Source organism: Girardinichthys multiradiatus, chromosome 8, assembly GCF_021462225.1.
Source record: "Girardinichthys multiradiatus isolate DD_20200921_A chromosome 8, DD_fGirMul_XY1, whole genome shotgun sequence".
NCBI classification, from domain to species: domain Eukaryota; kingdom Metazoa; phylum Chordata; class Actinopteri; order Cyprinodontiformes; family Goodeidae; genus Girardinichthys; species Girardinichthys multiradiatus.
In genome coordinates this window covers 16060259-16088155 of record NC_061801.1, presented here as the reverse complement: position 1 = coordinate 16088155, position 27897 = coordinate 16060259, and the positions used below count along the sequence as shown (strand labels likewise).

General features: G+C 38.8%; 1 protein-coding gene across 1 annotated transcript in view; it reads right to left on the bottom strand.

Annotated features, from left to right (window-relative positions):
• Nucleotides 1–4726: 4726 nt before the first annotated feature.
• Nucleotides 4727–27897, bottom strand: part of garnl3 (GTPase activating Rap/RanGAP domain like 3) — a 47155-nt gene continuing 23984 nt past the window's right edge. The window contains exons 16-30 of the mRNA XM_047373506.1: nt 25934–26008; nt 24368–24482; nt 24237–24263; nt 24037–24141; nt 20921–21037; nt 18242–18399; nt 17031–17189; nt 16603–16669; nt 15888–15995; nt 15474–15592; nt 13834–13969; nt 9786–9845; nt 6495–6713; nt 5469–5589; nt 4727–5389 (exon numbers count right to left, since the gene is read on the bottom strand). Coding sequence (XP_047229462.1) covers nt 5224–5389; nt 5469–5589; nt 6495–6713; nt 9786–9845; nt 13834–13969; nt 15474–15592; nt 15888–15995; nt 16603–16669; nt 17031–17189; nt 18242–18399; nt 20921–21037; nt 24037–24141; nt 24237–24263; nt 24368–24482; nt 25934–26008 — 1752 coding nt within the window. The 3' untranslated portion in view covers nt 4727–5223. The remainder of the gene's footprint in view (nt 5390–5468; nt 5590–6494; nt 6714–9785; nt 9846–13833; nt 13970–15473; nt 15593–15887; nt 15996–16602; nt 16670–17030; nt 17190–18241; nt 18400–20920; nt 21038–24036; nt 24142–24236; nt 24264–24367; nt 24483–25933; nt 26009–27897) is intronic.

Below are 27897 nucleotides of genomic sequence, written 5' to 3'. Positions count from 1 at the left end.
TAGCACCAAAATACATTACAGACTTTTCAATGTATCAACCACCCAGACCTCTCAGGTCATATCGCTCAAATCTACTCTGCACACACACAGAACCAGAACCAAACATGGAGAAGCAGCTTTTAGTTCTTATACTCCACTAATTTGGAATAAACTCCCAGAAAATTGTAAAAGCGCCGAAACCCTAAGTTGCTTTAAATCAAGATAAAAAACTTATTTGTTTAGGGTGGCCTTTGACTGTGCCATCTAAGCATAATTAGTTACATTTTCAGTCCAATTTTCCTTTAATTTTCTTGTCCATCATTCTATTCTCTTTATTTTTTTAAATTACCTCTGTTGTTTGATTTTATTATTTGATTTGTTTTTCTGTGTTTGTATCTGTGTTTATTTTCTTTATGATTGTATTGTAATTGTATGTACAGCGCTTCGAGTGTCTCGTTGCTGAAAAGTGCTATATAAATAAACTTACCTTACCTTACCTTACATTTGGTGGAATAAGTTGGAATCTTGTAAGCCTGACAGCACCATTCCTGCTGTAAGGTATGTGGTGGTAACATCATGTTGTGTGAGTATTTTGCTGCAGGAGGGACTGGTGCACTTCACAAAATAAATGGCATCATGAAGAAGCAAGACAGCAGCCAGGAAGTTAAAGCTTGGGTACAAATGGATCTTCCAAATGGACAATGACCCTACGTATACAGGAAAAATGATCTAAGTCCCATGGAAATGCAAGGTGGCCTACAATAGCTCTGTCAGAAGGAATGGGCCAATATTCCAGCAAACTACTGCGTAATGCCCGTAGAAGGAATAATACTAAAATCTTTGAACCAAGTCATACAGTTTAAACTTCTGAAATTACGCCTTTGGGAAAGAAATAATTTTTGTAATCCTAAGGGACCAAGAATAGGAAAAGTTCACTGATTTAGTGCCACACTGTCAGAAGAAAAAGGTTGTGTTTATGAACAGTCTGTGTACATATCTGTCGTGCGATATAAGGACATCCCCTAAGCAATAAAAGTATATCTATAAACCAAATTCAATGAGACATGCAGTTGAAATTCCATAAATATTTATTACATATTAATGAACAGAATCAACTGCTTTCACAGCAGTGGTCTACAGCACTTGTTAAAAATAACTGTTTAAATAATATAATAATAATAATATAGTTGTTTAATTTGAGGCCACATTTGATGCACGAACATTTACAAGTATAACTTGGCATTAAAAACGATGGCGATACAATATTTTAAGACACTTGGTGTATTTTTTTGTACATTTTCTTTCATTTTGATATCACAGAAGTTCAGTGACAATCTAAACAGGAAATATATATTTTATTACAAAAAGAAAAACAAAACTGTGAAAAAGGCAAGGGGAAGTGTAACTTGAGCAAACATAGATAAAACAGGTCCCATGTTATTGAGTGAAGCAGTGTTTCCCTTCATCACCTTTAATTCAGAGAGACAGAAATTGAAGTAGTAGTTTTTTCCACTTTAAGTTATGTGACTGTTTTGGAGGGAAACATGCTGTGGCAAGCAGAGAAACAGAGGAAAAGCTTGAGGGGAAAAAGAGGGAGGAAGAAGAGGCACATGCAACATCTCACAGCTTTTTTCATTTAAACATATAATAATAAATAGAGACAGTCTCTTATCCACCTTACCTTACAACTTCCAGCGTGAATCTTTCCTAAGCTTTCTATTTTACTGTGCTGCTCCGCACCTCGTCTCAGTTGTATATATTTTATCAAGGTAATAATCAGCCAGACACAAATGGATTTTACCATCTCTGTTAGTTTGTAAAGAACCTTGTCTTCCTTAGGGCCAGACTGACTCCAACCATTTTACCCCACCATAGAGGTAACTGGAGAAGATTGTTTCCACATGGTCAGGCCAATTGCAAAGTAGATGGAACTTAGGCAGAAACTTCTAATAAACTGGATTTAAGAATACCATGCAGTCTTTCATATAAAAAATGTGATTCAAAAGGAAATTTGAGAAAATGACCTTATTTGGGCTATCTGTTGGAATACTTCTTTTATTTAAACTATTATATCTGCCTAACAAATATTATAATGAGCTGTGTGTATATCACAACACTGAAATATGGATAGGACAAAGCAATTCAGAATACCTGTTTTTAATCCTCAATGTGTGACCAATGCTACTGAGATTAAGCTTTGCTTCTTTTGGATCAGGTTGGACTGGAGGATTGCTAATGATCTAAGAGGTCTATATGATAAACAGGGACACTCACTCTTCAATCATTGTATAACCCCAAATGCAATAAATGCGAGTCTGATCGTTAAGAATGTCTGTCTTTGGCTGCTGTGAGGCCTTTTCGCATCCGTTTTCAGGCACTTATGTTGCTGTAAATGCTTGTTTGGATACCAGAGTGGCCAAGATGTAGCTTGGAAATGGATGTAGAAATTGTCCATGTAAAAAAGAGCCAGGTGAGTTGAATTTAATGTAAAATGAATGCAGATTAAGCCTTATACCAGAGAGCTTGATTGGCAAACTAAATAGTCATGTATAAGTATCTAAAGCCCTGGAATCGTTTCGCCTTTTGTTACGTTAAGACCACAAACCTCAATGCATTTGTATTATTTTACTGAAAGACCAACATTATAGTATGAGAAAAGCTTTTTATATAAATACACTGCACAAAAAAATAAAGGGCACACTTAAACAACACAATATAACTCCAAGTAAATCAAACCGTCCACTTAGGAAGCAAAACTGATTGACAATCAATTTCACATGCTGTTGTGCAAATGGAATAGACAACAGGGGGAAATCTTTGGCGATTAGCAAGACACACTCAATAAAGGAGTGGTTCTGCAGGTGGGGACCACAGACCACTTCTCAGTACTTATGCTTTCTGGCTGATATTTTGGTCACTTTTGAATGTTGGTGGTGCTTTCACACTCGTGGTAGCATGAGACGGACTCTACAACCCACACAAGTGGCTCAGGTAGTGTAGCTCATCCAGGATGGCACATCAATGCGAGCTGTGGCAAGAAGGTTTGCTGTGTCTGTCATTGTAGTGTCCAGAGCCTGGAGGCGCTACCAGGAGACAGGCCAGTACACCAGGAGACGTGGAGGAGGTTGTAGGAGGGCAACGACCCAGCAGCAGGACCGCTACCTCCGCCTTTGTGCAAGAAGGAACAGGAGGAGCACTGCCAGAGCCCTGCAAAATGACCTCCAGCAGGCCACAAATGTGCATGTGTCTGCACAAACGGTTAGAAGCCAACTCCATGAGGAAGGTATGAGGGCCCGACGTCCACAAATGGGGGTTGTACTCACAGCCCAACACTGTGCAGGATGCTTGGCATTTGCCAGAGAACACCAGGATTGGCAAATTTGTCACTGCGCCCTGTGCTCTTCACAGATGAAAGCAGTTTCACACTGAGCACATGTGACAGACGTGACAGAGTCTGGAGACACCGTGGAGAGTGATCTGCTGCCTGCAACATCCTTCAACATGACCGGTCCGGCAGTGGGTCAGTAATGGCTCACCAGAGGTAGCCTGACTGCCATTAGGTACCGAGATGAGATCCTCAGACCCCTTGTGAGACCATACACTGGTGTGGTTGGCCCTGGGCTCCTCCTAATGCAGGACAATGCTAGACCTCATGTGGCTGGAGTGTGTCAGCAGTTCCTTCAAGATGAAGACATTGAAGCTATGGACTGGCCCGCCCGTTCCCCAGACCTGAATCCGATTGAGCACATCTGGGACATCATGTCTCGCTCCATCCACCAACGTCACGTTGCACCACAGACTGTCCAGGAGTTGGTGGATGCTTTAGTCCAGGTCTGGGAGGAGATCCCTCAGGAGACCATCCTTTGTCTCATCAGGAGCATGCCCAGGTGTTGTAGGGAGGTCATACAGACACGTGGAGGCCACACACAATACTGAGACTCATTTTGACTTGTTTTAAGGACATTACATCAAAGTTGGATCAGTCTGTAGTGTGTTTTTCCACTTTAATTTTGTATGTGACTCCAAATCCAGGCCTTCATTGGTTAATAAATTTGATTTCCATTGATGATTTTTGTGTGATTTCGTTGTCAGCACATTCAACTTTGTACAGAACAAAGTATTCAATGAGACTATTTCATTCATTCAGATCTAGGATGTGTTATTTGAGTGTTCCCTTTATTTACTTGAGCAGTGTGTATGTGTGTGCGTGTATATATATATATATATATATATATATATATATAATCACACAGATGTGTTTCTTGATTTGGATAGTTTTGTGAATGCTTATTTTCACTCAAAATTAAGCAAAAGAAGAAAAAATCCTGCCTTCCAATTTAAACCTATTTTATTTTCTATTTTACGTTTTACTCTAATTTCAACCAACTATCTAATACCCTACCCTACCATAGACATGGCTGACTTCTATTGTTACGTACTTTTTCAGTACAAGACGTCAGCCATGTTGGTTTAGTGTTGGTCTGTCTTCATGCGGTTGCATCCCAACTGTCTTTAAAGTTGCAGAGAATGTAATTTGGAGTACAGCCATGGCTGCTGCTTTCAGATGCCACACTGCAGTGGTCGTTTTGGGAGTAGTTCAGTGGATGATGCTGGGGAATGGCACTTAAGGGACACTTTGCCTCCTGCCCTGTCAACCTGTTTAGTAGTGAGTGAAGATAGGGGCAGAGAGCATAAAACATAATTTTTATAATATATCTATAAATATGTATAACAGATCAGACAGGTGTGCCTGGCACTGTATGCAGTTTGGTGTATTAAGAGATGTTCACATACAGAGCATTATTATACAATATTTGCAAGCAGATCTGAAAAAATATACATAACACATAGTCAGCTTCAGAGGGAACCGCATACAGGTGCACAGATGTTTGCAGATTGACATTGTGGTTTAGGCTCAGACCCTTCTCTCAAAGCTACTGTAGATGTTGAAACACACCCGGGCATCTTGCAGAACTTTACAGCCTTTCTGGGATATCAGTCGCAGGACCACACAAACACCCAACACAGCGACTGAGGGATGGCTCATGATAAACATGCATGGAGACATGTTTTGTCACTCCTACCATAACCTGATGGGAATCCTGGCTGATGAATGGAGATACCCAGGACATTAGAAGGCAAGGAAATAGATCAACAGACCAATTAAAAGCAAAACAAATAAAAACAAAATGACTGTGACAGCACAAAGGTACGGGAGCAGGGAAATGCACAACAAGATTGTCTTCACTTTAGATCCAAGACACCGTCTTCGAAGGATGTGGAGAGAGCAAACGTACTGGCCAGAGGTGGACTCTCCTCCTGCAGCACCACCATCTCTGGATCGGCTTCCAAACTGGAGGAGCATTGCAGCTGGACATCCAGTTCTGCTTCGGCCGAGTCTGAGGCTAACCTGTTGAGGAAAGAGCTGTCAAACAATGAACTTCACAAAAAAAAACCATAACACGTTTCTCTAGTGTTGCATTCTTTACCTGTCACTGTTGGTTGACGTCAGCGCTCGAGCTTTGGGCTCCTCGTCAGTGTTCTTTTTGATCATCTTTCTCTGCTTGACTGATCCGCTGTCCGACTTCCCACTTGGCTCCTCTGTCAGGCCTTTATAGATGTGAGGTAACAGAAAGTTGGTGAAGCTGTTATTCTGAATCAAAAGCTCATGTACAGTAACAGTGCTTATACCAGTGCTCACACACCTTAAGCTTTTTCTCATTTTGTCAAACAAAAACCACAAACTTCAATGTTTTTATTGGAATTTAATTTGACAGACTAACATAAAGTACTGCATAGTTGGTAAGTGGAATAAATAGTTTTTGTAACTAGAAATCTTACATTTGTAGGGTGTAATCCACCCGAACTAAAGAAGTGGAATAATCAAAGAAGCAGCCAAAAGGTCCAGGACTATGGAGGAGCAGCAGAGATACATAGCTCATGTGGGAAAGGGCAACTATTATCTGAAAGTTAACGTTGACAGAAAGTAAGCAACAAATGTCTTGTTTGCAATTTGCCACCATACCCACAGTGAGGCATGGTGGTGGCAGTATCATGCTGTGGGGATGCTTTACTTCAGTAAAGACAGGGAAGCTGCTCAGAGTTGATAGAAACATGAATTGAGATAAATTCTGTTCTCCATCCATCTGGATGATGAGCCTGAACGTACAACCAGAGCCACAAGGAAACAATTTCAATCAAAGCATATTCTTGCATTTGAATTGGCCTGGCAAAGTCTAAATTGAAACCTAAATCAAATTACAAATCTGCGGCAAGACGGGAAGATCGTTGCTAAGCGATGCTCTCCGTCCAATCTGACTTTTCTCAGTCCGACTTTTCAAATACAAATACCATGTATCATTTTGCATCCACACCAGAGTAATGCACTGATTTTTCTTAGTCTAACCGGAAAAAATCTAATAAAATACTTTATATTTGGTGTTTGTGATCAAATGTGAAAAAGGTTCAAGGGGTGTGAAGATCTTGTAAGGCACTGTAAACATTTTTCAGAATACCAAGCAGCTCCTTTCGTGTGCGGCTGGCTATCTCTTTGATCTCCATGCGGGACAAGGACAGCGAGTGTGTGGCGGAGATAAGCGGAGTGGGGGCAATCATGGCGGGGGCGGGCGTGGTCATCACTTTGTTGACTAGTGGAGACTTCAGGGGTCTTTCGATACTGCGGCCCACCAGGTTACACAGAGGAATCTTGAAGATGTGCTTACATGTTGCTTCACCTGGTTAGGGGAAATCCCATGAGGAAAAAAAACAAAGCAATGAAGAATCAGGTAATTTAATGAATAGGCCATGACACCATAAAATAGTCAGTTAAATAAAGTTAAGGATGGGAGCAGAATGACAGAGAAATATACAAAGAGAAAGTAATAGATGGCAATATCCATTAAAAACACATGGAACACCTGAAGCCCCTCCGGGTTTGGCATATTTTAACTTTTCAGCATCTATTGAAAGCATTCCTTATATTTTTAGACAGCATTTAAACATTTTGTCTCATTTTTGTTTGTGTGATTTTGTAAGAATTTCTTCTGCAGGCAGAAGAAGTGTTTTAACACTTTGAAGCTGTCATATGGGGAAAAACTACTAAAAGCAGTGGCAATGGCAGCAATGAACGTGATTACTAATAAACAATGACCACTGCAATATAGTTGAATAAAACAAGAAATACATCAACATATGGAAACGAAGATGACTGCGAAAAACTCTGTAAAGACATCAACTGCTATAAAATCTATTCGTATAGCACTGTGAAGTCAGAGCAATCAAAATATTGTGCTTCAATTTAAAAAATAGGATGATCAGTATATTTTGCAGGTTCAGTCAGAAGTTTACATACATTCATCATGGGTTGCAGGAGTCATTATAATTTTTGTTCTTCTTCTGATGCATTCAAACTATTTTTTTCCTTGGGTGGAATGATAACGCAACATGAAAATGCACCGACTTCTGCACAAGTCAGAATTCATGGTAGATTTTCTCTAAACCTCACAAGGTAAAATATATGTAAAATATATATATGTTTACGTTGGTTTTGGATGATTGCCCTGCTGGAATACCTAGTTATGTCCAAGTTTCAACCATCTGACCCACAGTTTCACTTTCCGATAAAGCAACAATGCTGACAACCCAAATACCTTCTGGAAAAAAGTTTTATGGTCTGATGGGTTAAAGATTGAGCTGTTTGGCCACAATTACAGAAATATTGGAGGAGTCGAAATGAGGCTTTCAAAGTTAGGAACACTGTATGATGGTGGCAGCATCACACTGTGGGGCTGTTTGCTGCCTTTGGTGGAGGTGCATTGTGCAAAGCGAATGGAATAATTTTGAAGAAGGACTACTTCTAAATCCATCAAATTCACCTCAAATGAACAGATAGATGATTGAAACAAGGACACAGTTGCGTTTTTCAGCAGAGGAATGATCTCAAACACACATCAGAACTGGTTTCAGAATAAGTTATGCAAGCTAACATTGATCATGTATATCGTCTCTGATGTCATCGCTGTGGTGAGTTTGTGAACTGCTTCAAAGCCAAGTCTGTGGCCGGAAATCAACCCATCTAAATGAACTTTACTAATTCTGCCAGAAGGAGCAAATACCCAGCAAGAGTTATGCAAGAAGCTTGTTGATGGCTACACAAAGCATGTGGTTTCTTGGCAACTTGGACATATTCTTTCAACCAAATATTAGTGTGGCTTTATGTAGAAAGTTGAGCCTGTATGAATAGCTTTAATCTTATTCATCTAGGTAAAATGTACAATACATTCAAACAATTATTGTTTTAAAAATGTGACTGAAGTTGTTTGTATGCTGTGTCTCTCTGCTATGAAAAATACATTAGTCCTGCTAATGATGAATGTATGTAAACTTTTGATCAGAACAGTATACTCTAAAGACCAAAATATGTAAATGCACCTTTACTATAACCCTGAACTCTCTTCCTCAGATACACTGATGATCTCATCTAAAGATAGATAGATCTAAATGAAGCAAATCTACAATGACTGATTGCCTGCAGTCTTAAAATTAATCTTCCTTACAACAGAAGCTAATGTAATATAACAAAAGCTATTTTTAGCACACAATCAAGTATTCCCCCAGATACTTTAAAGCCTAAAGTCCATTTGATAAACAATAAACATATTATTTTTTTTATTTGCACAATTTGGCAAGTTGCAAACCACTGTGGCAGCAGGAGGCAGTGTTGAACACAGTAGCTTCGCACTGCTCTAATAGGGCAAGATCGTGTGAATGAAGGGAAGTGATGGCTATCATCTGAAAAGTCAGTTTGGGAGCGTGGAGTAAAGAGTCATGGAGATAATAGAGGGTCACTACTTATCTTTGACAGGTACATTGTGTGAGTGCTATTACAGATCTCTAGGCTGTCACACAGGCAAAAAAAAAAGCATAGTTATTTGGAATATATAATCAGAGCGATCAATATATTCCCCATGCATTCGTTTCTGAACCGGGGGGAGCACTGCTCTCCATCACACCTGGATGTTGTGGGAAATAACTGAGAATCCAATTGTCCTGAGCTGCGTGGCTGCAGGTCTTTCATGTGCGTTCAAGACAGTGGAGGTTGAGGGTGGCCACTTCTGTAATAGCATCTTGTTCTCATTACTGATGCAATTACATCAAATGAAAACCTCCCCACGGAGCAGATACGGTGATCGTGCAGGCAGTTAGAGCCTGAGATTTTTGTCAGCAGCCCTTTTTTCAACCCATCTTCATCCCCATCATCAGACTGCGGCACCGCTGTTTGGACTCCCACTTTGGATCGAAGAGCTGGCTGACAAAAGTCTCCATGGCGACAGTGCAATCTGTAAATCATGCTACGACAGACGTGTCTTCAGTTTCCCTCTCTGCCTCTTTCTCCCATCCCTTCTGCATGAGCACCAGCCCTTCCTCTCCTCCTGTATCCTTGCATACCTTTCCTGCATCTCCGCCTCTTTTCTCCCTGTAATTATAAAACCCCCCTACTTGACTGACGTTATCACCCCTCTTTCACTTTTTTCTCTGCGCTCTATCACTTCTTTTGCCCTCTCATTCTCTTCTCATGCTAATGCATTAATTAATTGAGACAGAAAGAGAGGTGGGAGGATGGGGAAGACATAACATTCACTTAACATTCAACCAACGTCCAAGTCAACATGCCGCCTTGGAGCAGACAGGGTGATACAAACTGAGACTGTGTGTGTGTGTGTGTGTGTGAGTGTGTGTGTGTGTGTGTTAGTGGGGTAGCTTTATGAGGGTTTTTTTATTAGCTGAGGATGAGAATCCTGCAGTACCTTCGGCGTCCTTAGACATGTACAGGGAAAGCTTGGTACCATAGGGGATCCGTATTGAATCTGAACCAGGGATGAAGAAGAGGGTTACACAAACTGAACACACAGTAACACAGATTTAGGTGCAGAAACACACAAACATACACACATGCACCCCTATACACACACACACACACACACACACACACACACACACACACACACACACACACACACACACACACACACACACACACACACACACACACACACACACACACACACATTAAGACCGTCTTAGTTCTCAGGGTGGTGCAGAACTACACACAAAGTTAGAAACAACGGGGCAGAAAATGAAAATCCCTCAGAGAACTGATTACCTTCAGCAGCCTAAGAGTATAAATCCTGCCCTCGGCTAATTGCAACAGCAACAGCCAAACCTTTCTTCCTGTTAGCCTTAATGGGACCTGTAAATAACTGCTCCCTTCAGTACGAATCAGGCTTAATGGTGTAGGCAACACATTTAAAAATCATATTTCTCAGTCTTTGTCCTTCGTCCAAATCACCAAAGTCAACAGATGTAAAATCTAGTGAACAAGGAGCTGACCTCTTCCTCAATCCATCAGTGCATCAGCTCAAGATGGCTTACACAGCATTAAGAACAACTGCATTAGCCTGTAAGAGGTCAGCTGGGAGACTGTATGAGAAAATATTGAATATATTAGGGTTTAAAAGTGGGGTAGAATGGGTCCATAAGGGTGATCACAGAAGGGGTCATTCTTAATAATAACTGATCAAAGGTGTTGATGATGGGGCGACCTATGCAGGTAAATATCCATCCATCCATCCATCCATCCATCCATCCATCCATCCATCCATCCATCCATCCATCCATCCATCCATCCATCCATCCATCCATCCATACATCCATCCATACATACATACAAACAAAAGGTCATATGATTTTACCTACTCTATTATCTAACTTACTGTCATTGGCTTATTTCTGACCACTACATTGATAGCTACCCTCCAGTAGGCTGGCCTGCTATCAAGAACCACTGGAGAAATAGTTCTGGTTGATTCTCTGAGGAGTCGAATTACCCTTGGATTAGTGGAGAATCTTCGGCTAACATTCACTGCAGCTTCAATTTTAGCTTTTTATACATATTGTGTTGCATGTGCAGAGACCCACTGCGATGCAAACCAGACTAGAAGTGTTTTCACAGCTTTTTATGGGACATTCTCTCAATAGGAAAATGTTGAGCAACAAAAAATATTAATTATTTCAGTCCAATAATAAAACCATTAACTGTTTAACACCTGATTGCAGATTTTATGTTTACAGTCACTGCAAAACTGATTTTCAGGTTACCTCTAACTAAAAGTAAGTCTGGAATGTAGCATATTTTTATTAAATACTATTCTGAAAATATTCAGCTATAATGAAGTCTATGGCTACAACTAATGATTATTTAGCTAATTGATTAATCTCTCAACTATGTTTTAGATTAATCAATTAATAATCGAACAACAAAAGGTCCTTAATGGCCGATTTGTTACAGAATTTGAAGCAGGTGAAGCTAAAGTTATGCTACTTGAGGAGTTCTGGATAGAGCATATTTACAGACAAAGCAGGTTTTCATCTTTAAATGCAAAATGTATATATATTTTTGGTATAATGTTGGATTAATTACTGCTCTGAGTGGGTTGTTCTTTCAGTAAGTAGCATGTTTTAATGTCTGTATAGTTCATTTAACAATTATTTGATTGCTAAATTAATTGAGGATTATTTTAATAATTGATTAATCACGATTAATCGTTTCTGCCCTAATGAAGTCAATAATACACTATGGATTTATAAATGTTTAGAAATACCTAACTGATGCACATACCCTCCTGGAGCACCAGACATGTTCATACCCCTTCAGCTTTTTTGCATATATTATGTTACATAAATAGCTTTCTGAATTTGTACCACAAAAAAATCTGAAAATTGTGGCATGTATTGGTAGCTCTCCTGAGTGAACAGTCTGTAGATCAACCTTTTGCTATAATTACAGCTGCAAGTCTTTTGGGTTATGTCTCCACATGCTTTTAGAGAATGAATTCTTTGGCCATTGTGCTTTGTAAAATAGCCCCTGCTCAGGTTGAATGGAGAGTGTCTGTGAACATCAATTTTTAAGTTTTGCCACAGATTCTGAATTGGATTAAAGTGTGGACCTTGACTAGGCCATTCTAAACCATGTAAATGCTTTGACCTAAACGCGTGGTTTTCAAACTGTGGTACTTGGATTGCTTTTAGTGGCGCTCTTCTCAGTAAAGGTTTTATTGATGTAGAACTAACAAGCACCAACGGCCAAAAAGATGAGTTGTCCTTTTATTTATTTATTAATATTATTTAGATGAGTTGTTAAGCACGTTGATCTTTATCAGGAACTTATCAAAATAGAGGTGTTGGTTGAAGACCTGTGGTGGTACTTGCTATAAAAGGTTTGAGAACTACTGATCTGAATAATTCCATTGTAGCTCTGATTTTATATGTGATTCTGATTGTATTCATTGTGATGCAGGAAGGTGAACCACTGCCCTCGTCTCAAGCCTTTTGTAGCCTCTCACATGTTTTTTTCTGGAATTGGCTTAAGCATAGTTTGTTCAAGGTGTTAGATTTCAACCACAAAGAGTTTTGCGTGTAGGTCTGAAAATAAAGTTTTAGACTTATCTGACCAGAGCACTATCTTTTACATGATTGCCAGATTGCCTACATGGCGTATGGCAGAAAAAGTGCAGAGGGTACTTTTTATGGCTTTATTCTAACAATTATGCAATCTTAGCTCTCTTCCATGGGGACCAAACTTTTGGAATGCATACTTAATAGTTACACTGTGAAGAGCCTGTCCCACCTGAGCTGTGGATCTTTACAGCTCCTCCTTTGTGACCACGGACCTCTTTGCTGCTTCTCTAGTTTATGCTCTCATTGGTCTGTCAGTTTAGGTAGATGACTGTGTCTAGGTAGGTGTGAAGTTGTGCCATACTCTTTCCATTTTTAGATGGGAAATTAAATAGTGCAGTGAGATGGCCAAAGCTTGGACTATTGCTTTCTTACCTGACCTAAATTTAAACTTCTCCATCAACTTTCTACCTTACATTTCTGCTGTTGTTTCATGATGCTGTTTGTTCACTAATGTTCTCTAACTTGACTACTGAGGCCTTCACAGAACAGTGGCGTTTATACTGAAATTAAATTACAAACAGCTGAACTCTTTTCACTAATAAGATGACCTAAGAAAACCACTGGTTGGATTTCATTTAGGGGTAAATGGGAAGGAATACAGTCATTTTCAATAAATTAGAATATTACTCAAAAGTTCATTTATTTCACTAACTCAGTTAGTAATAAGTAAAACACATTGTATAGACTATGTACACACAGACTGATGTTTTAAAGGCTGCATTTCTGTTAATTATAATGATTTTCTGCTTATAGTTAGTGAAAACATGGCAATTAAGATGAGAATATCCAATAAAAAACACTTTTAATGCAGAAATTTGGGATTAATGAGAAGTATGGTTAATACCTGCTTAAAGGTTGTTAGTTTAGAAAGGTCATTTTAATCTGACAATGAGCCTCATTGGAATGCATATTGTAATTTACTGAATATGACTGAACATATGCATCTCAGTTTTCAGATTTTTATTGGTAAAGAATCTTGCATCAGATTTTCTTCTACTTCACAACTATGCATTACTATCACTGGAAACCATAGAAGCTTGTTTACCCAGCGCCACCACTGAGCACTTTTTAATAAAAGTCTGTCTGTCTTGAACAGTGTGAAAAGATACGGCATTAGTCAAAGAGAGATAAGACCGTGCGACAACTGCACAGGACTAAATTGTGTATAACTAACCCTAACAATGGAGGAGAAAGACTGTGGTGTCAAAGAGTCAATCTGCAGAGACAACTTTATGCAAATCGAAGCCTATGAGGGCACCCAAAGTCACACAGATCTGCAGACATCTGAACAGCTTTCAAACAACAGGCCCCTGGTGCTTTTTATGTGCAGGGCTTTACCATCTCCGAGCGGTGAAGGGAACACGGGCATCTCATAGCCAGTGGGCGTCTGGGGGGAGCTCTGAGAGCTGGTGTCTCTGGAACTGCAGTTGGAGGCTGAGCTCACTGGCGCCGACGAGACAAAATAGATGTCCGACTGTGGGCGGAAAAAAAGAAGCACGCAAAGTAAAGTAGAAGCGAAGAACAGCACAAAGATGACAAGGACAGGAGATGAAACGAAGAGAAAAAAGGAAACAGAAAAGAGACTGAGATATGTGTTTGATGGCAGGTGCACTCTTTTTTTTTCTTTTATGTTGGCTCTTTGTAAAATGACTGGTTGAAGTAAAGGAGCTGGAACACTGACTAAACAACTGCAAAGATTCAAATCCTTGATTAAATTAGAATGGATCTAAATTTGCAGCAGGTTCACAAATTATAAGCACAGTTTTCTGAAACGAGTGGGGACAAAAACTCACTAGAAACTGATTAATCTACTGGTGCATCTTGATAGGTTAAAATAAAAGCAAATTTATATCATGTATGTTAACTCAAAAAGTGAAACTGATAGTTTCTTTACACAGAGTTATATATTTCCAGCATTTATTTCTGTTCATTTGAATGATTATGGCCAACATCCAGCCAGAAACTAACTAATATTTCTAGCAATTGAAAGCATTACATGTAAATATTTGTGTATATTTGGTTTAAAGGTGGCACAAGGAAGGAATTGCAACCTATATCCTGGGTAGGTCTGGGTTTGGTGGCTCCTAAAGTCCTGACTCCAATCAATCTCCCTCTCCTGAATGGACTTTGATTCACAACCCCCACAAGGCTGTGCTTATCCCTGCTGGCTTGTGGATATTTGTCTACCACACGTTTTCCTTCCATTTAACTTTCCATTAATTTGCTTGCATACAAAACTCTGAACAGTTAGCTTCTTTTGCAATGAGATTTTATGGCTTGCCCTCCTTGTTGGAGGGCCTTGTTGAGGGCGTTACTGTCTGCTGGAATAGTCTGATGCATTTCATTTTAGGTTTTCATTAACTTTAAGTCATAATCATCAATATTAAGAGATAAATGTTTGAAATATATCACTGTGGGTGTAATAAAGTCATATCATAAGTGAGTTTTGCCTTTTTGAACCAAATCATAAAAATAAATTAGCTTTTGATTATGTTCAAATTTATTGAGATACACCTGTACATCCTAGGTGAAGCTGTCTTGTATGTAAAGAATGTGTTTGCATCTGTCTACAATAAAGTACATTTTTGTTTAGTATCACCTTTATGTTAGCTGTGATGAATTGTTACATATTTATATCCAACTAAATATGTTTTACTTTTTAGTTTTCTTTGTGTTTCAAATAGCTTCACACAATTTAGATTTTTTGTTATGTTTGAGTAAATATCCATTTTGCCCAAACCGTTGATGTGCATCTAGTTTATCTAGAATCAGCACCTGCTGTTGAATCATATGATCGTTTTTAAAGCAGACTGGGTAATATCTACAAGCCAATATAACGGGTTGGGATAGAATAATAATATGGAGCCAACTGCGCCACAGTTAAAATGTGTGAGACATTTTTGGCTTGGGGCAACAAGCATGCACTGGCTCAAAGAAAGCCCTGCCCTGGCAGTGTAATTGCATCTAATCATACTGACCCTTGAGGCAGCCAGCTGCAGCTCCGGGACCACTGCTGTGTACACTAGGTTTCCATTGACCACCAGTCGGATCTCAATGGAATCCGTTGTGAAGGCGAGGATGTAAGGAAAAGCGCAAACTGCAAAGACAAGATGAGCACAAAAAAATCATCCGATCTAATCTTTTTATTACTTTATTAACTTTATTGGTACACTTTAATAAATATATTGGCACAGGACAGATCAGAGAGGTAGAATTTTGTTTACTATACAAGGTCAGGGTAGTGGATTCAGAATCATTACCTTCTTAATAGCATCCACAATCACAGGCGTAAACAAAAACACTTGCACATAACTGATACGTCAGCAGGACGCTTCTGGTCATGCATGATGTTTCCATGGCGACAGCAATGAGCAGGGTGGGGCGCTACCTACCAATAGCATTGGGCATCTGGTTCCAGCTGAAGTGGAAATCAGAGGTGTTGGACTGGATCATCGGTGTGGAGCCGTTAAAAGGGCAAACTTTCTTATAGTAACAAATATCTGGAGGAAGAAACAGGTGCAAATTTTAAAATAAGGGATTCACTTCCCTATATTCACTGTCTTTTTCTGTATTTGGAACTACCATCGAAAGTGAAAAAAGTATTGCAAAAGTCCTGTTACAACCACACACTTCAATGTATTTAATGATCAAGAAAAAATAGAGCCAGGTAAAAGAAAAAGGATCAGTGCTTTAAAAATGTTTGCAAAGAAAAATTGTCAACCTGCCATTTGCATTTGTATTCAGCCCCTTTTATTCTGATATCCCTAAATAATAACCAGTGCAACCAAATGTCCTCAGATGTCATCTAGTATGTAAACAGAGTCTGCTGACACTGCACAGCATCCTGAAGACACCAAGGTGGTGGCAGCAGTATGCTGTGGGGATGCTTTTCCTCACCACTTTTTACATCTGTTGATCACATAAAATACAAATGAAATACAAATAATTTTGTGGTTGTAACATGGCAATAAAGCATTAGAGCAAATGAACACCTCTGCTGAAAGGCGGATGCTTTTTATTTCACTTGCAGAAAATACCCCTAATATGGTCCAGCTTTGACCTGAATAACAAAGCATCTAAAATGTGAAAAGTCAAAGGGGGACTCACAGTTGTAACACAAGAGGAGGCCTGCCTCGCCGTCTTCATACACATCAATGGCTGCTACAAAGTTCACCTGCAGGCAAAGCAAGTCACTTTAAAGAAATCACTTCAACATCTGGAATAAGCACAAAAGGTTAGATGTGACAGAGGTTTTTTTGAAAGAATAATGTCAGGTCAGACTCCCTTAAGGGAACATAAGAGATCTACAGTTAATCAGCTTTGACTTGCTATTTATTCTGTTAAATCGGAGTCTGAAGCTTTATTAGATCTTTATTAGGTGGTTATTAATGACCACTTGTTGATTTACCAAAGCAGGATGGTAATCAACAGGTCAATAAAGCAATTGGCTTTTTCACACTTTAATAAACAATGCAAAGAAGCATAAAGGAAAAACAGGATTTAAGTGCCACAATGTAGGTGCACATACTCCTCACCCTGTTAGCCTCTACGTGATGAAGTCGATAGGCATCCCCGGTGCTCTCATTGATCAGGTCAAACTGGTGTTTGTAGGCCACGCATATCATGTTGTCGTTTTCCCCCGTCGGACCGTCTACCAGTGCCATCACCACAGGCGGGTCGCAGAGACAGATTTCCTGAGTAGTGGGTGGAGATCATTAATGTCATCACTTTCTCATATTTCAATGTAAGAAAACCCTTTGTGCTGTATAAAAAAACAGTTTTATTTCTGGAACATGTTATTCAATACGCAGACTATCACAGTTTAAAAGTTAGGTTCCACGGTTATAAAACACATAATTCCGGTTTGCATCTTTGAACACTCCTTGAAACACAGATTGGTAAAGCTCATTTAAAGTTGGTTGCTTTCCTGCCACTGAGACAACTTTTAACTGTAGTTTGTACATTTTCCATAGCATTACGATCAGGCCATTCTAGAAGCTCAGTATTAGCCTGTTTTATCCATTGTTAAACCAGTTTTGCATTTCAACAGTGCAAAGATGTGATGAACCAATACCACTGGCACTGAAACAAACCCTCAGCATGATGCTGCCACCACCGTGTTTGACGATTAGTACAGTTTTTTTAGGTTTGAAAGCCGCACCTTGACATTTTCAAGCATCTGTCTTGTCATTGAGGCCAAATAGCTCAATCTTTGTCTTCTCTGACTATAACACTCTACAAAGCATTTGGCTTGTCTATGTGGGCAGCTGCAGATTTCTGTTGGGCTTCAATGTGTGCATTTTGAAGCTTGACTTGAACCCTCTCAGTCTATGGTAATATTAAACTAGTAAGCAGTGACCCTGTTCTTCTAGCATCTTAAAGGCTCAAGTCTTGATGTCTCCTGGGTTATTCTCCTGGGTTGTTCCTGGGTTGCTCTGCATGTCCTCATCAGTCTCTATGCATTGGAGATGTCAGTTTGGGCCAGATGAGTGAACCTTTGGTATTCTTACCAGACAAACACACATAAAAACTGGTTCTTGAATGGATAAACAGACTAACGTCAAGCTTTTGGACTAAAATCTGCAAGTGAAAGCTAAAATGAATCATTAAAAGTATACAAATTTATATTTTGATTGTGATGATTACACGTAAACGTCTGACTAAGTGATTCATGGAAATGATTAATTTTTTCTATTCAAAACATATCCTTTTCTCTGTATGCATCTGTATGTTGACACTGTCATACCCGAATGTACTGAAACTCCTCCACTGGAGAGTCTGCTCCTGTGGCGACAGCGCTGAAACGCGGATGTTTCCTGGTAATTAGGAGGAGTTTGGTTCTGATGGCTACTACTATTCTCAGCTCGGAGCCATGGTGGGTGTTGATAGAGTACAAATGACAACCTGGCCCAAAGGAGAGACAGAGGAGAAGAGATGTGGAGGGTTGAACAAGCACTACATCAGACATTTTAGTCTTGGTGTTTCTGCACACACATTACTTAGCTCAAAGGTTAGAATGAGTAGATCTCAGCTTTTTGTTTGTTTTTTATAATTAAACCTTTATTTATACAGGTAGTCTTTTTGAGACATGAGTTTTCATTTACAAGAGAGACCAGTTGAGGTTATCATTAAACTCATTAACCTGATAACTGGTCTTTGACCATTTGTGGTTTGTTTAAACTGTCTGCCAGAGCTTAGAAGAAACAAGTCAAAAATGTCAAAGGGATATTACAACCTTTTCAAAATAAACAAAACTTAATGGATTAAAGTTAGTTAATGGCAGAAATACAAACTTTAATATGTCTATACATTAACAGACAAGTTGAGCCTATCTCAAGATGACAAATGAAATTATGTAGTTATTAAAAAAATTATTAAAACAAAAAAATAAATATTCATTTTAATTTATTTAAATTGTTATCCCTGTTCAATTGTTAATGAAGTGCAATAAATAAGTACTCCTTCAAGTTTTTTGTAAGACAATGTCAACTCTTAGTATCAGGCAGTTATTCAGTTTTGCTGTGGGTTTTGTAATGCAACAAAACAAACAAACAAAAAACAGCTTAAAAGGTAAAACAAACAAAAAAGAAAAACTGAGTAAATCTCATTTGTGCTGACAGAAAGGTAAAAGAGGACTAAATACTAGAATAAACATATAATTCTTCTTCCATGGTCAGTTTTTTTTTTTAGCATATCCTCTCATTAGCCCTCACCTTTCACAGAAGAAGGGCATCTACAGATTTTCATTTTTCTTTTTAAAGTTTGTTTTTATTCTTTTCACTCCAGAGTAACAGGGGATTTATTTATTCTCATTAGGTTTCTAAAAAATAAAAGAGCAATAAATAACAACACCCACACTAAGATGTTTGAAACATGACAGTGTGTGTTGTTTGGTATGGAGATTTTACCAGATACCATTGAAAGTTTAACAGAATAATTTGTGTTTTTTCTCTTTTGTGCTGCATCATAAATTCACCTCATACCAACGTCAGCTGTAGAAACAAGGAGCCCTCTCTGTGTTTCACTCTTGAAAACACATTTTGGAAACATTAGCTGGAGGCCTTTAGTATGTTTTGAATGTACAGAGTTTATTGTAAGGAGGAGGTAATAGTTTTTCCTACTTTACAATGAGATTGTGCTTTTTTGGCATTACACAGGGCTGAATAATATCAGGAAAATGTCTCATTACGATATTGTTTCTGAAAATTGCTCTTAACACACATTTCTGTGTCTCTTTTAATTCCTCTGAGAGCTTTAGTTCCTCAGCCACTATATAAAAAAATATTTAAAAAAATCAGCTACAGACATTGAGTGCAAATAGTGTCCATACAACTGGCTAAATATATACTGTAAATTCTATTGTAATGATGATGATGATGATTCGATATACTGTGCAGCTCTAGCTTAAAATAAAATCATTTTTTGTTTTCATAAAAAAAAGATCAAGGCTGGGTTCAAATAATGGGCTCCATCAAACTGCTGGTCCCAAAACCAGAACCACTATTGGCAGGCACTATGAAAGACGTTAATACATGAGCAGTCCAGTATGTGGCAGTAGGTCACCAAGGAAGAGGTCATCAATCACCAAAAACGTTGTACATGATAAAATTATGTCACAATTGGTTATCTTAAAATATGGGTGAGTTGATATTAAGAACTCATTACCTGGTATAAGTGAGAACCTTACTACTGAGTCTTTCACTGCTACACATTTCTGAGGAGTGAGAAATCAAATGACCACAGCTCATAATATCTTTGAAAAATAGCAAAGTTTCTTCATGTTTCCATAAAAAGTTCTGATCGAACTTCAGTCTCAGACATCGTATTTGTCCAATTTCTTCTTCATTACCTCAGGTCAGTAATTAGAAATTAGAAAACTGAAAAATCTGATATATACAATCAATTAAATGCAACAAAACTAAAAACTCCCACCATTTTCAGCGTATAAATGCATTAAACAACAGCAAAGACACACATATTTTAGTTTAAAATTCTGATAAAGGTTAGGGACATGCTTTCATGTATAAATTGGGATAATCTTTAAGTTCTTAATTTTCTTTTGGATTCAAAACTATTACCTACAACAAAAAGTATCAAGCAGTTTTTCTTCTTCATTTGTTATATTCCTGAGCACAAATAAAAATCAAAACCTCAAAGAAAACTGGAAATTGGCATTGGCCAAGAAGAACATAACCGGTGGTTTTCTAAGCATAACTGAGTGATTTAATACAGACAATCCAGATGCAATATATAATTCTACTCCATTTTAATAGGTGATATAAACAGGAAGATTAATTGTCTCATTGTACATATGGGCAGCTCTTGTTTCACAAGACTAGAAACCTCCATGATTCCAACACCAGTGTTCAGAGCTCACAGTAAATCTTGCTTGCCAGTTGTATGGATCAGTATGTAGTCTGTTTACCTTTAGTTTTCTCCAGTTTGTTCTCCCTGCAGTCACACTTGCTTCTGACAAGCTGCCGTTCCTCCAGGCCTCTCTTGATCCCGCTGAGTTTGAACACATAGAGCCGGGCGTCCTTTCCTGGAAACAAAACAAGGGACGTTTCTGCTTGGCAGGAGTTTTTTTTTTTTTTTTTTTTTAATTCACTAAATTTTTTTCATCCTCCCACCGTCAGACATCATCGCCGTCCTGCAGCAGCATTACTCTACTTAAGACTTGTGTTCTCTCACAAGCTTTTTTTAAAGCCCACACATGGGTTGTGAAAAAATGTTTGCACTGACATCACATAATCACCGTCAAAGCCAAGTCAACCCTGTGTGTCAATGTTAGCAACAACTAATCATCTGCATGGTAATTAATTACATAGTCATCGAGCCAAAGCAAACATGAGACAAATCCCACTGGGGTTTGTTCACAGTGACTCCTTCTCTATACTGCCTGTACATAGATATGAGCAAAACAGTATTGATGGAAAAGTATGAATACTCTTGGAACTTTTTTATATTTTGTTGTTTAGCAACCACAAACTTTAATGTACTAATTGGGATTTAAGGTGATAGACCAACAAAAATATATACATATAAAATATATACATCACACTGACCACTCAAAAACACTGATCTGCAGATCTGCAGGCAACTTTGAGTTAGGTGCTTTGCTTAGTGGTTGGGGAGGAAGCTGGAACTGAACCCACAACTATCCTATCAAAAGATGACTAATCTCCCCAACAAGCCAAAGTCACCCTATTAAGTCACAAGTTGAAATAAACGGGGCATAGAAACCAGGTGGAAGAAGGTGATTGATTGGGTCAGCTGACAGCAAAATGTAACCTTTTGGTGAAGCCTGGTGGTGGAAGCATTATAATGTTGGGATGCTTTTCTTCCACAAGGGCAGATAAACTGGTCAGAGCTGATGGGAAGACTTGTGGAGTTAAATGTAGGAGCCTGTAAAAGGCTTAAGACTGGGGCAAGGATTCACTTTCCTGCAGAATCATAAATATAGAACAACAACCAGAGCTACAATGGAACAAGGCATGCTCATGCATGTTCACATGATTCTTGGTAAACATCTTCGAAAAACATGTAATCTTATCTTCCCTTTGACAAGTATTTGCTCATCTGTGTTAGTCCATACCATTAAATGTGTTGGGGGTTATGATTATTGATTGATTAATCTTGATCAATGATTATAATTAAAAATCATATCATGACAAAATCAACTTCTTAACCAAAATCCTCATTTATGAATCGAGACCAGAGATGTTTCTGGTGTTGTAATTGTGGCTCAACGCCTTTGACAATTACAACCGTTAAATACTCAGTAATAATTAATAACTATTGCCGAAGATGTCACTGTTTAATCGACCGTTTCTGCTGAAACGTGTGGAACTTTTAACTTTATCTTGACTGACGACTCACTTTTGCACACAATGAACACAAAACGCCTTCTGTTAACATCTATGTGAATATTTATTAATCTTCACCTACTCAACATGCAAAAGTCTACATAACAAGGGTACACACATCTAACTAAGCAAAAATAAAGCAAACAGCAGTGGGTGTGTACTGAATCAAACAGCACTTATGGTAAAAAGAAGGAATGAGAATATGAAAAAGGGGTGTGGTGGTGAGTGGAGAGTGGGGGGTGCAGCTCCAACTGTAACTCAGTTATTCTGACTCATAAAACTTCCCCCAACTCCTGAGCGGACAAAGCGTTATAAAACTTTTGGCGGCAAGCTAGCCAGCAGTGAGGTTGGAGACAAAGAAAAATGGGGAATTTCACCATGAGGTTATTTTAACAGTCAAGTCTCACAGCGCACCTGTGCTTGCTCTCAGGTGGTAAAACGCGCACAGAGCTAGGAGCGCAGCGGCTTCAGACATTAGCACAGCACATCAAAGTTTCAATAAGCAAGGTTCCATGCACATATCATTCAGAACACATTAGATTCTAACTAGCGATTCTCATCGCACTACAACCTCTAACCCTGCCCAGGTCTTCTAATAAAGAAATAAAAATAAAGGATGGGTTTTACTTGGTGAAGTTTCCTTCTGGGGCAGCGAGTGAGAGGGAAAAGGGGGGTTGAAGCGTTGCTGCGCATCCGCAGTTAAACTCCAAGAAAGCGGTCAGTCCTCGTCCTTTGGCCTTCTTGGCAAAAAGGAAAAATACGATCTGACCATCAAAGTCGACTTGGGATAAAACACGGTGGCGGTTCGTTTCCTCAAACTCCGTGTTTTTAGTTACGTGTTAAACTCACGTCTTCGATCGGCAAAGTGAAATTTCTTTCCTTCCTAGTCCAGAAACCTCAGTTATGAATTGTTCGTTGGCCAACGAGAGAGAATAAATGAAATCCACTCAGGACTCTTCTCCTGGTGATGCTTCAGATGTTGGTGATCGGGTCACGATCTCCAGCTGAAGGCGGGGTGTTCAAAACAGAGGCCTTCCTATATAGCGTCTTGTGACGTCAGACTTGGGACGCTCGTCATATCAGTCGCAGTGCTCGACGGGATATGTAGTAGCAGGCTGTCCTGGATACAAAATGGTCGATGCCATTGGATAGGCACAGTGACGTCCAACAACGTGCAGATAGTCCAATACTCAGCAAACAAGTGGTCCAACAAATGTCAATTAAAGATATTAAAGTTGGTGGCGGTGAATGTTACAAAATGTGAACAAGTTCAAATGGTTGGGATACCTTGATGCACTGTATGTATATATATGCTTTTCTTTTTAGTGTTAAGGGATTTGATCTTTTAGTCCTTTACTGGACTCTATCCGCACAGATTACCTCCAGCACAACCAGACATACATAACCCCTGCAGAGTTTTGGTCTCCATAGATCAGCTTTCTTAGATCTCAGCATGAGATCAATGGTTCTATGGACTAGCTCAGGTAGAAAGGGTTAGCATGTTTTCAACCAGAGAGAGAGATGATAGAGATTCATTTAGAAAAGATAATGAGAATAAACATGTGCTGCAAATAGCTGATTCAATGAGATGATGAAAAGAAAAGAAAAAAGGGAATCTGTCTCTGATATGCAGGGAGGAAGTATTTAACAGTCTCAGTCTTTCTTTCAAGCCTACCTCTGTCCGCTCGGGTGATCAGTAGGTCCTGAGGCTCCAGAATGTGCATCTGCTTCACTGCCATGGTTTTGTCAAACACCTGCACCGGAGGAAGCGTTGGTGTCTCTGAAATACAATACCACACTCCCATCATTAAATGAGAAGTGAAAAATACATCACAGCTGTGGAAGGAACAGAGTTATTGACTGAATAACACTCACCAGCACCAGGCATAGCTGGATCAGGACCTGAAACGTGGACAGCATCATTATTGTCATTGTCTGAGCAGTGCCTTGACATTGGGCTGGGTATTGTGTTGTTATTTAAGTTAGACAGATCAAGATTAACTCACCATCCAGCATCATGACCCCCGCCGTATCAGTGGCCACCAGCAGAGACTGACCCCACGAGTCAGCACAGACAATCTCATAGGGGAACGTGCTGCAGAATGACTGAGATTCCCAAGGCTGCAGTAGGAAGAAAACTGGTTTATACAATGAAATACACAAGGATAAATAAGCAAGAAGGACATAAGCTATGCTACAGTTGAAATCAGATGAATAAAACAAAACATAACCTTTTGTTTCTCACTGTCTGACATAAATCAGGTAGAACTTTTGATGTTTCACTTCAGTTAGGATTACCAAAATTATTTCTCATTCCTAAATACCAGAATAATGAGAGATAATTTACATATATTAATATTGCTCTTACTTAAAACAATTAGGAAAAAAAACCAGACAATATGTCTCTGTAAGCTTCTAATGTTAATTTACAGAGTTTAAGTTAAATAGAGACACACCAGCAGATGCACTTTCTGTCAGTGCCTCAAACACACTGCTTCCTGATGTGACATGGATATGTCAAGTCATCATATTGTCCAAGATGTGATCTGGTGGGAAGATCTTGTGAGGATGCTGGTATCTACAGTGAAACGAGTCCTATATAAACCAGGGCTGAAAAGCCATTCAGCAAGGAAGAAGCCATAACCACAAAAGCAACATACAAAGCCAGATTACAGTTTGCAAATACACCCCAAGACATCTCCTGAGGTCTGAAGAAACTAAAGGCAAGGTGCTTGCCATAATGTCCACTGTTACATTGGGAGAAAAAAGACAGAGGCTTGAAAGCCTGAGGACATAATCCCGACTTTGATGTATGGGAGTGGCAGCAACATGCTATGTGGCTGCGTTTTACAAGATAGATGGAATTATGTGGAAAGAATATTATGTGGAAACATTACAGCAACATCTCAGCCAAGAAGTTAAATATTGTGCACATATCTGTCTTCAGTATGCACTATGACCCTATGCATGCTGTCAAATTAATTACAAAGTGGCTTAAGAACAACAAAATCAGTCCTTTGGAGCGAAGCCATAATATTAGTCCATGGAAATTTGTGGGAAGAATGAACAAGGTGTGGGTGAATAAGGCTTACTACAAACCTGACTCAGTTTGACTACTGTTGTCAGGAGAAATGGGCCAGAATTACAGCAAACTGTGCAAATTGTGGACATGCTAAACCCAAGTTATACAGTTCAAAAATAGCAATTTTACCAAATACCAAAGCAAATGTCTGAAAGTCAAAATAATTCTCAAAGAAAACGCTGTCTCACTTTTCTGGCATTGAGCAAAAAGACAGAATTTTGGTCATTCTAACAGAGCTAAAGCATGAAAGGTTTATTCTCATTCAATGTCAGACAGTGAGAAGAAACATGTGTCTTCTGATACAGTGTAAGGATATTAAATATAATTGCACTGATGCGAAGGAAATTCAAAGCAATTTACATAGTTTGACCAAAGATAACCAGTTCTAGGTACAGTTTTTTGTAAACTGGCTGCTGGCTGTTTTGCAGATCTTGTTATTACAGAATAACATGGATGTTTGTTCAGTATTTGGTCTATGTTTCTCTGTCACCTCTTTTCTGCACAGGCCCGTGGTGACAAGGCTTGTCGGTGCATCTCCTCTCACGATGGTCTTCAGCTTCAGGGCCTGGAGAAGAGATAACGTCAGATAAAATCCATATGCATAGTAACTTAATGTTTTTAACAACAAATATGTCTTTGGTCTACTGTTTCCTCATTTTGTCCCACATTTTATAGTGTCCTAAAAAGCCATGTTAAAATGTACACAGATCAGAGTACCAATGTTACCATTGGAAAAGTACACCTGGAGCTTATTCACATATGATCATGTTACAACCACAAAATTACATATTTTATTAGAATGTTATGCCAGAGACAAAGAAAAAAGTCAGGAATGAAAAAGTTGGATGACTTTCAATTATTGTACCAGTGAGAATCTTAAACATGTGGTATCCAGTTGCATTCAGCCTTCCCTAGTCTGATGCCCCTAAACAAAATCATGTAAAAACGAGCACAGAGCGCAATTTGTTCCCCCTCAGATTAGATTTACCATTGCCAATTTAAGCCGAAGAGGAAGCCAAAATCATTCAAATATCTCCATAAACAGGCCGTCTGGAGATACTAAAAAAAAAATACCAACCAAATGTACAAAGGCTAGACTATGGGTTCCAATCATTCTTCAAACACTTTGAAAATGTGTATTCATTCATTTCATGAGAACACAATCTTTCTCACTTCTGCCTTTCCTTTTTATGCTTTACAGCACAGGGTGAAGATAGAAAGGTTTTCTGGTTCTCAGCAGCAAATAAAAAGAACAGGGACATGAAGATACTGAAGTGGTTGGCAAATGAAGAGAACAGGAACAAAACAAATGCGGCAATCTCTTCGAGGTAACGGCACTTTAAGAGTTAATCTACAAACAGCTGTTAACATGTCAGTGTGACTAGTTAGAGGTGAGCGACAGACAGAGTGATGGCCAAAAAACTTTACACATACAAGGTGTATGTGTAAAGTGTAGGATAAATGGATTGGATTGTAGAAACCTCTTGTTCTACTAACTGTGAGACTGTTTAAACCCACATTATCAATCAAATAGCTGAATTCCCTGATCAACGTGTCATTCAGCTATGCAGAGGCCCTGGTAACAATCCATTTATCTGATTTAGGTGTGTTGAAGAAGCGATGCGTCTAAAAGTTGCAGGACAGTAGTTCTCAAGGACAGGACTTGGACACCTCTGTTCTATAGTTTAATAAATCTGGTTTGCCATCATCCTCTTTGTAAGCCTAAAATTGGATTATTCACTAACATTTTACAGTGTCTACAGGGCATCCAGCTGTAGCTCGAGGGTCTTGCAAAAGTGTTATTACTCTTTGAACTTTGTCTGATTTGGTACCGTTGCAACCAGAAATTTCAAAGCACATTTACGAAAACATAAAACCAACCAATGCATTTTGACGTTAGTTGAAAAAGTTGAAAGGATGTGAATACTTTAGCAAGGCGCTGTAATTGGCCGAACATGTCCCTGGAAAGGGTTTTACTTTTAACAGAAAAAAATTTCGGGAAAAAAATAAGTGATCATTTTAATTACATTTCCTTATGTATATTACATATCACATCTCTATATTATAAATTTAACTGGCGATCTGACGAATTCTTCAGATGCAGCAGGTAGAGCAAATTTACAACCGTATTGTCATTAACGAAAGGCTAAATACCCTAACCTCTGTCTGATTCAAAAATTTTTATTTTTTTGTTGAGCTTCTTGTATTTATCTTGATGTTTCTTAAAGTAATTCAAGTTTTTTTTTTAACCATGTCCTGTCCGGCAGAGTAGCGCTCAGATTGTTGTCTGAGTGCCAAGAAAAAGCAAAACAGATTTACTTTCACAAGTAGGGCATTAAAGCTAACGCTTTAAAGCTCTGCTGGATATTTATAAAAGGAACTTTATTAGAAACTGCTTTCAGATTATTTAAATTGTTACGGACACGGAGACAGAAATGAAACGGAAAAAAAAAA